This window comes from Octodon degus, unplaced genomic scaffold (assembly GCF_000260255.1).
Source record: "Octodon degus isolate 3935 unplaced genomic scaffold, OctDeg1.0 scaffold00005, whole genome shotgun sequence".
NCBI lineage: Eukaryota > Metazoa > Chordata > Mammalia > Rodentia > Octodontidae > Octodon > Octodon degus.
In genome coordinates, this window is record NW_004524581.1 from 26,871,002 (window position 1) to 26,883,077 (window position 12,076).

General features: G+C 58.4%; 1 protein-coding gene across 2 annotated transcripts in view; it reads right to left on the bottom strand.

Moving 5' to 3' along the window:
- Positions 1 to 11,882, bottom strand: part of Mdga1 (MAM domain containing glycosylphosphatidylinositol anchor 1) — a 47,496-nt gene extending 35,614 nt beyond the window's left edge. For both annotated transcript variants that reach the window (XM_004624181.3, XM_023722492.1), the window contains exon 1: positions 11,077 to 11,882. In XM_004624181.3, the coding sequence (XP_004624238.1) occupies positions 11,077 to 11,143 (67 nt within the window). In that variant the 5' untranslated portion in view covers positions 11,144 to 11,882. The remainder of the gene's footprint in view (positions 1 to 11,076) is intronic.
- Positions 11,883 to 12,076: the final 194 nt, after the last annotated feature.

The window sequence follows — 12,076 nt, forward strand, 5'->3', positions numbered from 1 at the left end:
AAATTAAAAAAAAAAAAAAAAGAGGTGAGCCAGACACAGTGTCTGCCATGGGCACAAGAGGGCATCCCTCAGCGGCGAGCTCTGGCTGGCACCGCCGGGGCCATGGTGCCAGTGGGCAATGCCAGGGGCTGAGACCATTTGTAGGAGCTGAGGGGAAGGCAGGAGAAGGGTGGAGCTGGGAGACACACGTGGATGGAGAGACTGTATTCACCGCCATTATTCTCGCCACTGGCGAGAACCTCTGCATCCATCTGGCCCCTGGTTTCTGCCTCTAACACTAAGCAAACAGGCCCAGGTCACCTGTAAAAGATCCATCCCCTTTGAACTTCCAAGAGTCCAGGCTGGGCCTGCTACTTGCTGTGTGTCCTGAGGACTGCTCTTGTCCTCTCTGGGCTGCAGTTTTCTCTCTGATGAGATTTGCCCAACAACCTCCTCTGACTCTGGCCCTCCGACCCCAGCAGCCCCGCTGCTTGGACCCCGGCACCAGCTTTGAATTTAGTAAGGCTGGGAACAGATGACTGTGCCTCTCGTGGCAATGTCCCAAAGGGTTTGTCCTCATTGATCCCAACCCTGTCCTGTAGGTACAAAGGGCCTGAATTCTAGCAGGAGGGCTCAGAGGATCCAACAGGTGAGGATTTCAGACACGGAACCCATGAAACTCAGTGAGCAACTCAAGGCCTGGTGGCCACCGGCGACAGTTTTCAGCCTGGAATCAGGGCTGAGACAGAACAGTGGGGCTGGCTCTGGAGAGCATCAGGTAGTCAGGGCCACTGAGGTCCCTTTGCCAACCTCAGGACATCACCTCTTACCAGCACCTCCAGCTCCTGGGGGCCGTGGTCACGGAGGGAGGACAGAGACCACAGAGTCCAGGAGCAGCCCGCCACAGGCTTCCCTCGCCCACAGTGGGGCATGCTAAAGTGTGTTGCTCGCTGTGCCCCGGGGCCCCACAAGGACGTGTCAACAGCTGGCTCAGTCAGTCACCCACACAGGTGCCTGCTGTAGGGTTCCTCACTTCCTGCCTCATGACCCCCTGCTCGGCAGAACCCCAGTCCTACCCTAATGAACTGCCTGCCCTTGGCTCCCTGACTCAGCGGGGACTGAACTAAGACCCCCGGCCCAGGTGAATTTTGATTGTCCACTATTACATCTCTCACATGCCACACCCGGAGCTCACCCCTTGTGTAACACTACACACACACACACACCAGATAACCCACCTTGTTCCTGCCTCCCTCCAAAACTCCCCTAGAAAACTCCGGGCCCAAATCCCAGGATCGGCCTTCCCAGAGTAGCCTACAGGGGTGATGGACAGGGCTGCAGCAAAGGAGGCTTACAGTGAGCTTCTCAACGCACACAAGCTGCTGCATGCTGGCTCCTCCAAAAACTGGGAGAGAAGATCCAGCTCCGGGGTACACGGTGTGGCTTTGAACTTCCGCCTAGACACCTTCTCTCTGCAACCCACCAACAGGGCCCTCGCTGGGTCCCTTCTTGCCTCAGTCTCTTCCTGCACTCACCTGTCTCTGGCCATGTAGGGCCACAGTTGACCACTGAGCTCCAGCCTGGCCCCCCATGAAGCCCTTCCCTGTATCTGCCCAGTGCCCAAGGTCTGGGAAGGAGGCAAGGCCAGGCCCACAACATACCATGCTTCCGCCAAAGGGTAAATCGACCTCCCCCAGCACCCCCTGGGTTTCAGGGTGCCTTGGAACCAAACCAAGCAGGCTGGAAGTCAGCCCACTCCCTACCCCTGCCTTCCCAGTACCCCTCTGGAGGTGGGAAACACGCTTCCATCAAAGTCAGAAAAGGCAACCGAAGTTGCAGGAAGCTGACATATGGTCAGACAATGAGAAGAACTTCCCTCCAGAGGAGGATCAGAGGCCTGAGCAAGCCACAGTGAGGCTGACTTGGGAGGGTGTGGCTGGCCGGGAGGCAGGCGGATGAGCCAGGGCGCCTTCCTGGGACCCTTGGGACCATGGCTTGTAGCACAGCCCCAGTCTCTGAGAGTCCCCAGAGCTTCCCTACTGCTGGGACGAAGGTGGAGAGAGGTACCAACCTCTGCAAACCGGCAGTCCTGTAAGATAGGGAGCATAGTGGGTGGGGCTCAGGGAGAGGAGGGGACAAAACCATGGCCCCTGGAAGCTGGTGGGACTGAAGATATAAACAGAAGTCCTCGAAGGGGCCTTCTGAGAAAGCTCTTCAAAGGAAAACAACTCAGCTGGTAAAGCCACCCTTTGAAGAGTTCCTTCCTCTGGCCCAGAATACGTCATGATGCTTGAGCCCCAACAGCCCTTCAGTGATCTTGAGGGACAATGCTCTAAGATGGGGCTCTCAGAATTTGCCACATGCTGGAATCACAGAGGGATTTTTTAAAAAAATTGTCCAGTGCATTTCAATGCACAGGCAGGTTTGGGAAGAAGGCAACATGATGGGGGGAGCCTGGACAGCTGACCCCTACAGTGGCTCCTGGCGTCACCAGACTGCCCTCAACCGAGAGCCAACCCACACCCCCCCCACAGTACAGGCTGGGCATGGAGAGCAGCCAGGGAGACCCCCGCCCCCAAGCCAGGCCCTTGGGGTGGAGATAGGGACCTCAGGTGGATGCCCCTGAATGCTGACTCCACTGTCTGCTGCCGTAGGGTCTTGCGTAAGTCCTTCCACTGGAGCCTGAGAAGTGAGAGCTCAATTGTGCCCTGAGGCCACCTGCTGTCACTTCTGCAGGTGGCCCCAGTCCCCCACTCTGCTCTTAAGTATTTGCCTAATGCACACTGAATTGCTACTCTGCACGCCAGCTCTGAAATTCTTATCATCCTCGAGCAAACAGGGAAGAGAATAAAGGAAAGAGCCGCCATTCACAAAGGCAACACAGCTGACCCACGCAGTCATCAGAAAACACTTCTGTTAGAGAAAAAAGCCAGGTGTGGTGGCACAGGCCTGTAATCTGAGAACTAGGGAGGCTGAGGCAGGAGGATCACTGCAAATTCGAGGCCAGTGGGGCTATGCAGCAAGATCATGAAGTCTTTTTTTAAAGGCATAGGAGAGCTGCTTGTCTCCTGAGCTCCGGACCTGCGCCTTCCACTTAGCACCGGTGGAGCAGAAAGTCTCTGTTCATAGTTTCAAAAATTCCTAACTGTGCTGCTTTTTTCTTTTTTTTATTTTTTAGAAAAGGCCCCAGGGTCCGTGTAACTGTGGTAAAGTCTAAGCTCAGGCAGTGACCTGGAAAAGCTACACATGCCCTCAGGGAAGAAGACGCCTCTTAGCCCGCCTCCTCCTGATGTGTCCACACCAGCTGTGCCCAGCATCTACTGGATAGCCGTCCCCACCACAGCGGCCTCACTGCCACCTGCAGAACTTCTGAATCAGAGAGCCGGGGTAGAGCCTAGGTGGCTGGGAAAATCCTCCAGGTGGTGGCGGCAGCTGTGGCGGTGTCGGAGCTGACAACCACTTCTCCACACAGCTTCTGTCTCCAGATAATCGAAGCGCCCCGACTGACTGACATCTTCAAGGCTGGCCAAGGGATGCCCCCGAGGCCCCCCGACAGGGGTCACCCACCAGGCAGGTGCCAGGCTCGGGTGAAGGCAGCTGTCACCCAGCCTCCCCTGCCTGTCGCAGTTCCCAAAAGCACAGCCTGCACCTCTTGCTTCCAGTGCTCCACACCCAGAGCTCCTTGCCATCTGCCCGCCACCCCCTCTACTCTCATAAAAGAGTCCCCGCAGCCCACCTTAGAGTGTACAAAGTGCCATCTGTCATTCACAAGCTTCTCTGTAACCCCAAGGGTGGGTGTGCCTGGACCCGCCTTCCAGATAGTGCAACTGAGGCTCGGGGAGGCGGGGCCCCGTCTGTGGCTGCCTACTGGCCCTCTCTGCCCCCAGCTCTGCCAGCTGGAGTCCTCTTCCCTTGATGCCCTGGTTATGCAGAGGGCGAGACACAGGCCAGCTGTTGGGCATCTCCTGGGATTCAGTGAGAAACAAGAACCCCGGTGCAGCGCCCACCCTCCAGAGTGGGGACCTGCACTTCCACGAGATCCGCGCAGAACCCTGTGGACCAGAAGCCGGAGGGTCCCCTCTACGTCACATCCCTCCTCTACCTCAGCCTGTCTCCCCCAACCCCCGTCCCACGTCCTAACTCTGGTCTTGGTCCCCTCTCCAGGCTCCTCTGACTTCCTGCCCCCTCTTCCTCGTCCCGTCCCCTACATGCTAGTGCACCCTGGGTGCTGGCCTCTCCTGGTTCCCCCTTAGCATCCCCTGTCTACTGAGGACATCTGTGTTCAGGGCTCCAGGCCCCCATCCCAGGTATGACAAAGGGAGAGGCCACAGCCTAAAAGGCAGGTGTCACTTCTTACAGGCCGAGCAGGGCAGAGCCGGGTTTCAGGCTCAGCTTTCTTGCCATGAAGCCCAAATTTTTAACTCCTTCACCTCACAGCCCAGGCTGCCCAGCTTCTGGGGGCTTCTGTGCTTGCTGTGGCCACCATGGGCCCAGGCCCCAGGCCGTCCTCATGGGAGCCCCTACCCAGACGCTTTTGGGACCTAAGGGTGCCACAGTGTCTTGTCTCACCATTTACAACAGCTTCTAATTGGCTTCCACCAGTACCTGACAGCTGGAGGGGCTCTATTAAGGGGTGGCCATTCAAAATCTTCTGTGGCACCCATCTCAGAATAAAATCTGGAGTCCTTACTTAGCTTTCACGACCCCAAACTCTTGGCCCTACGAACCCTTTTCCCTACTCCCTGGCCCTCTTCCCCTTATTCACTGTTGCGCTGGCTGCACGGAGCTCCTCACTGTCACCCAGCAGGCCGGGCACGCTCCTGCCCCAGGGCCTTTGCACTGCCTCTTCTCCTGTCCAGAACACAATCCCTGCAGACGTCCGCCTGGCTTTACCTCGTGGCACCTTCCCATCTTTGCTTTAGGGGCACTGCCTCACAAAGGTCCCTCTGACCACTACAGGCGAACTGAACCGCAGTTCACCATTCTATGTCACCTTAAATGCACTCTCTCACCGTAAGACTCATTGCCAAAAGATGTGTTGTCTTCTTGTCCCTGACACATTTACTGCCGCACCTGTCTCAATCTGAATGTAGTAAGCTCCAGGACAGCGCAAGCATGCTTTTCTCACTAGATTTCTCAAGGGGCTCAAACAGAGGCACCGTTTGTTGAGCGGCTGTAGTTTTTATACCCACTCTCTTCTGATCCTTCTCACAACACTCCCTACAAGTGCTCTAAACACATGCAAGGCCTCCTGGGAGTCTCCCTGAAGTCTCCTGCAACCCACATCTGCCTGGCTGCTTGGCCCGGGACTCAGCTCGGGCCCACCCACTGGCCTGCTGAGCTCCTCCTGATGGCTTCTTCCAGGCCCAGAATTCCAGCCCTGATCCTCTGCAATCAGCCTTCCAGACTCAGGTCCAGTTCTGTCCTCCTGCACAAATGACCTCACTTGTGACCTCACTTAGGTCTGAGGCCTCAGTCTATTCACGTGGTAAATGGGCTGTGGAGTCAACAGCACCAGGGATTGCATGGTGTATGGCCTCGACCTAGTAGTAAATGCCAGGGGTTACTATTAATATTCCTTTTGTTTTCCAACCCCAACTTCTCTGATTCCCCTTGGTTCAAGTGCACCACTCTGTCCCACGCTCGAGGGCCTTTAGCCTGCGTCTGTGTGGCCACACCCCCTCTACCTTCAATGCCCTCTCCAGCCTGTTGTCAGGGCCAATTTAAGCACTGTCTCTGCCACCAGGCCTGGCAGGGGATATCTTCATCCCTCCAACCCCCTGCCCTTTATCTGCCTTTGCCATGTCGCATTTACCATGATCTCTGGAGATCAGATCTCTCCTCCTCCATCAGAGTCATCTCTGTCCCCAGCCATGCCCAGGCTGTCTGTGTCAGACTTGGGGGAGGGACCCTGGAAATATTGAATGGCAGGTTACAGGCACAGCCAGTCCTCCTTCCTCCTACATCAGCAGCCTTCCTAGGATGGAGTCTTGGGGCCACTTCTCACCATCTGGGCAACTGAGAACAGGGCACTTAAAATTCTCGGGGTTGGTTTTCCCATCTGTTAAATGGGAATAACAGGATGTGCCTCCTGGGCTGACAGCTCAGAATGTCACAGGAATCAAAGCAAGAGGGACATAAAAACGCTGGAGGGCAGGTGCCCTTACGCAGGTGGCCCCTACACAATGGTCAGGGATTACTGTTAGAACCAACTCGAATTGCTAAACTCTTCAGTCCTCCTCCCACAGAGAGACAGCAACTGAAAGAACCATCACCAAAGGCATGGCTTCATATCAAGTGAGCTGTACTTTCTTCTACTGCTATGTGTCATTGGATTGTTTGGCTAAAAGTGCCTGCTATTCACAGATTTAGGAATTCATTGAAAAAAAAAAAGATTCATTCATTGGCGCTATGCATGGCCTTACTACCAGCACCCTACATCAGCAGGCGCAAGCCTGCACGGCACAGTCTTCTGAGCATGGGAAGAGGCGCTGAGCCCTGGTCCGTAGGAGGTGCCCCTGCGTGAGCACATTCCCGGGCACACACAGTGCTGTTGGCTAGGAGCCCAAGCTGAGCGGGGATCCCCATCGACCTCTGCCCTGGCCTTTGGAAGGCTTGGCCCCCTCACGAAGTGCGGCTCGGGCCAGGCACTGTGCCCTGGAACACTAGGACGGGTCCACGGGAGCTGGGGGCAGGGCTGCAGCTCCGGAAGTCCCCTAGGAGGCCCCTTCAGCCTCAAGCTGAGGAATGGGAGTAACTCTCCCGCCTCCCTAGGGTGAGGCCCACAGAATTCAGGAAAGGGGAGCAGCCATGTGGTGGCCAAGCCCGCCCCCTGCTGGCTAGGTCTGGAGCAGCGGCGCCAGCCACTCGGGGCCGGGCTCCCAGGCAGCCACAGGAGTGCCTCCACCCCCAGGCCCCCGCTCAGGCCCAGGCGCCCAGAGGTAGGGACGGTGTGGGATGGGGCTCTGGCGGGCTCAAGCCTCCATCTCCCATGTGTCCTGCCTTCACTGGGTGGGGCATCTCCTGGCCTGTAGCATCTTCTGATGGCTACTACAAGAAGAGTGCAGGAGTGTGCGGGGGCGAGAGATGGCTGGAGGGTTCCACATTCCTGCCTCTGTCTCACTCCTCTCAGGCCCATCCTTGCCTCCTGGGAAGCCAGGAAAAGCCAGGGCTGCTACCACTGCCCGGATTTCCACTCCCGCCCCCAGGTATTGATTTCCTGCATCATTCATTTGCCAGGCCTTGGCGGCTGTGATTAGCTCCCTCCGTCCTCCCCACGGAGCCCCCCGCCTGGCCCTCCATGTTCCAGCAAAGCAGAGCTAATACCAGGCTCTAAATGAGGCTTTGCCACCCTGGCCACAGCAGCTCACAGCCGGGCTCGGCCAATTACAAGCAGGCCCTTGAATAACCCAGCCTGGGCCCTCGAGGGGACTCTCCCGCTAATAAAATCCCCTTGAACCCATCTCGGCCTCCCTGGAGCCCCCATCCACCAGTGAAACCCAATGCCTGCCTGCAGTATAGGAAAGGACACTCCCAGGATTTTGGACCCCAGGGGGCTCTCTGTCCTTGCAGCATGAGCCTGGCAGCCTTGGGGATGGTTCAGGAGCTGGCACGAATTTGAGTGTGTCCACAATGCTAGCAAAGCATACAATATAGCCTGGGTTTGTGGGCACGAAGCACTTTCTCTCGCTCCTCTGTGCGGTATCTGTGGGTGGGAAGAAAGGCAGGACAGAGGCAAGAGCCTTCCTGAGGACATTCAGGAAACCCAGAGCCTTCTGCTACCCTCAGCCGCCAGCTACGGGACTCAGTGCCTTCTCCAGAGAAGAGCCGGATGTGAAGAGCTAGGTTCAAGGCAGAAGGGGGAATCGCTAGAGAAAAATCCCAAGTACCCACATCCAGATTAACACCCTGAAGATGACACTAGGAGACTCAGTTCCTGAAATTCCTTCCCTGCACTCCCCAGAGGAGGGGAAAAAACCTGACTTGGTGATAATTCTGTAAGCTATGTTGCTCTTGTCAAATTATTCAACATCTGTCTTCATGTTCCCACAAAAATTAGCATAGGATAGTAGTTTCTGATGACACCTTTGGTGAAATATTTTGACTTCCACCAGTAAGTTGCAAACAACCTGTCTTAAGGATAATGTCAATTCCCACTTCTGCATATTAAATAATCCAGTGGTTTGTTGTGTTTTTGTAAGGGAGAGGAATCCCACTGAACTGGCCCTGGCTGGAAGTCCAGCTGCTCTGAGAGGACAAGGAAAGGATGCGGACAGAAGAGGGGGTGTTCTCAGCACTCAGGAGGGACAGAAGAGGGGGTGTTCTCAGTACTCAGGATATAGCTCCTCCAACACCTGGCTGCTGTCTTGCCCCACAGCTAGGCCTCTGGGCCCAGCCCAGCACCCTGGCCTGCCAGAAAGCAGATTACAGGATCTACCCAGAGGACAGCAAACTGGGCCAGGAGATTAGGAAGCCAGGAGGGAGGGAATCGGCTCCAAATAGACCATCTGGCCCGGCACTCGGCTGCTGTAGCATCTGTGCCCCAAAGAAAAGAGAAGCCACCTGGCCACACTGAGCCTCCCTGGCCCTGTTGCAGACAGAGCTGAGAGCAGGCACTGACCACGGTGAAAGCAGGGTCTAGGGCTCCCGGCACCTGCCTCCTACCAGCCCAGGCTGGATGCGGGTAGGTTCGGCTCACATCTCTTTTCTTCTCTTTGACTCAGGCTTCTTTCTGACCTGCCCCTCCTCAGAGCCTTGGCATGGGGGCAGAGGGGCAGAGCCTGGGCTTGCTCTCTGGGGCACACATTTTTTTCTGTGCCTGGAGCACAATATATTGCCACCCTACCCATGGCCAGGACCACAGGGGGCTTCTAGCCTCTCCTCCTTTTGAGGACTCTACGACACTCCATAGGCAGAACTCATCCTGCGCAGGCCCCCCATGCCTTGCTGGAAACCAAGCCCTTGACACGCTGCTCCGGGAGCAGCAATTCCAAAGGCTATTCAACCTCCCCCTAAGCATGGCCTTCCACTCACACCTGAGATGTGCTAGGCACCATGCTAGGGCTGCCCATAGCAGGGACAGGAACCTGAGTGGTCATCTCTCTCCCCCACCTGCTGCCCTCACCCTTTCCCAAAGTTCATCTGCTTTGAACAGAGTGAACAGAGTGAACCCCAGCTCTCCATCCCAATTCTCAGACCAGTCCCAGCCCACAGCGCTGCCTGCACCCCACACCTGCCCAGTAATTTAGCACAACCAAGAACTCGGCAGCCTCGCATGGTTCTCCTCCTGTTCGGGCTAGATCTGTCCCTCTCAAGCCGCCTCAATCCAGACTTTCCACCTCTCAATTCTCCTTCTTCCTTGGAGGCAAACTCTCCAAGGGAAGGTAGAGAGAATGTCACCCAGTGAGCCAGGCATTGTCCTGGTGCACCCAGCCCTATGTGATCTGTGTTGAGGGACAATAGCTAGGCCTAGGCACACAAAGGAGGAGATACAGTGAGAAAACGGGACAGTCAAGCCTATGAGTCTACAGAGACTTTCATTTCAGAGAACCCACCCTTGTCCTCTGAAGCCCACTCTTGGGGGGGGGCTTCTAGGCCAGGCCCCAGGCAGCCCTGCAGAAGCTGGAGGGGCTGGGAGACCTGCCCAAGGGCATATGGAGGGAGGACCTGGGTGGGGGCCCCCTGAGCCCTGAGGAGGAAGCACCAGGCTCAGCAGTGTCCCTCTTGGGGAACCCTGAGGAGGCAGTGGAGCTGGAGGGAATCCTCTGGGAAAAGGAAGAAAGGAATCCCCTGGTCCGGTCTTCCTCTGTGCTAAGGAGCCAAAGCCTCCAGGACAGGCTAGGGGGCCTCCCCACAGCCCAGCAGCCTCCCCCCTCCCCTCTTCCCTCCTGCCTCTTCTGGCCTCTGTGAGGGGCCAGGCGGCAAGAGACACACAAACTAATTAAGAAGCAGAGTTTGGCCAGCTGCCTGGGCCCGCCTCACCAGGGAATTCAGCCCAAGCCAGCTAGCTGTGCAAGTCCAGGGGCAGGCCACCTCCCAGACCCCCTAGGACACCCCCTCCTCTTGCCAGGCAGCAGAAGACATATCAGAGCCCCCTCCAAATGAAAGCATTTAGCACCTGGCACTAGCAGCCAGAAAACATTGCCTCTACCATCCAACTCCCCCCTGATCTAAAGGGGAACAATTAGGCCCTCACCCCCAAAGACAGAATGAGAATCTTGCCCATCCCAGCACTCAATAAAAAGTGATCTACAAAGACCTCTCGCCGCAGAAGGGAAGGAGAGAAAGGGCCGTGGGTCACAGCGCGGTGGGAGGGGTGAGCCGCGGTGACTCTGAATAGCTGGCGCCTGCTCTTGGGGGCCTTCCCAGGAAAACACCACGGGTGGAGTGGAGAAGGAGTCAGAGCTCGGCGTGGGGCGCGGGAGCAAAACTGCGCGGCAGGAGGCAGAGTTTGGCCACGTAGGCCGATGGGTGCGTGCTTTTTTTGCGTTTGCTGGGGACGGTGGCTGGATGTGTCTGTCTGCGCAGGCAGGAAGAAGGCAGGTGGGGCTGAGAAACTAGGGACGCAAAGAATGACGGCTTGGGAGAAGTCTGAAGGGTGCCTCCGGGGTAGGGAGATGCCGGAATCCGCGCCCACCGTCAAGGAGCGAACAGGGGCAGCGAAGCCGCAGCGCCCGCGGGCGGAAGGCGAGCCCGGCGCCAGCCTGGCAAGCAGCTCGCCCGCATCCGAGCGCAACTGGGATCGCGCTGCGCTCGCTCGCTTCCCCTCTAGAAGCTGAGCCAGAGGAGGACGCGGGCTTGGTGTGAGTAGCTGCTCCAGCCTGGTAGGAAGGGTCTCCGAGCCCTTGGGTTCCAAGTCACTCCTGCACCTGGCAGGATTTGGGAAAATGGTACCTCCCTCTGGCATCCCCAGCTTCACGCCAGAACCTCCACGCTTAAGCCACCAGCACGGTCCCCTTGCGCTCCGGAGAGGGCGGGACGCGGTATCCACTCCGGAGTCCGAGCCGAGGTCTCTACTGAGCCCTGGCAGTGCGCACTTTGCGTCTTTTGCAAAGTTTCCGCGCAGAGCTAAGCAGCGTGGAGTGGGACGCGGCTTACCGTAGACTCCTTGTCCCCGGCAGTGGAAAGGGATCAGCGCCAGAAGTAGCAGGCAGGTCACCTCCATCTTCACGGCCGGTGCTTCATCCCCGCGAGGCGGCGCAGCCCGAGACGCGGCGGGGTCGCGCCCGCTGGGGACCCACGATGCCCCGTGTCTCCCTCTTCCCCCGAGAAGCGACGGAGATCAGGAGGAGGAGAAGGCGGCAGCGACACGGCTTTCTCCTCAGGCAGGACTGCTGCCCGCGCGGGGACGCAGGGGGCGCTGGCCCGGCCCAGAGTGCCGCGAAGCGCCGGGCGCAGCAGCCAGCGCCCGGACGCGAGGAGCCCGGCCGCCGAGCAGCCCCGGGTCCCCAGGGCTGACCGCTGGGGTTGCTAGGTGCCGGGGACCTCTGCTGCGGCGGCCACGCTTCTGTCCAACAGGCCACCGACGAGTGGCAAACTTATCGTCTCCCGGCCCAGGGGATGCCCCTCCGCTGAGCGGGGGCGGGGAGGCCCGGACTCCGCCGGGGTTAATCCGCTGTCTTCAGTTCACGCAACGCCGAGGGCTCGGAGGCCCGACCCAAGGGGGCCGCGCTGGGCACCTTCGGCGGCCACGGAGCCCCAGCCTGGTCCTCCCGAGCCTGGCAGCAGCGCGGGCTGGGTTCGGCCGCAGGGTGAGCGCCACCGGTGCCCGGGTCCGCGAAGTTAGCTGAGCCACCGAGGAACCCGGAGGGGAAATCGCGCCCTGGCGCTCCCGCGGGAATCTGCAGAGCAATTCCAGGCACAAGGGACCCCAGACAGCGAGGGAAGGTGGGAAGTTTGAGTCGTTTGAAAAATTGCGGAGCTTTCGCCAAGGCTGGGGTTGCACCGCGGGCGCAGCTGGCCGCCTCCACTGGCTCGCCGCGATCCGCTCCCGCCGTCTGGCCGCGGCCGCCGCGCTTCCCGGCTCCGCGCTCTCCGGAGAGCCGGGCTGCGCCGCGCCCCAACTTGGTTGTCCCCGCCCCCGCCCAGCGGGCTTGGC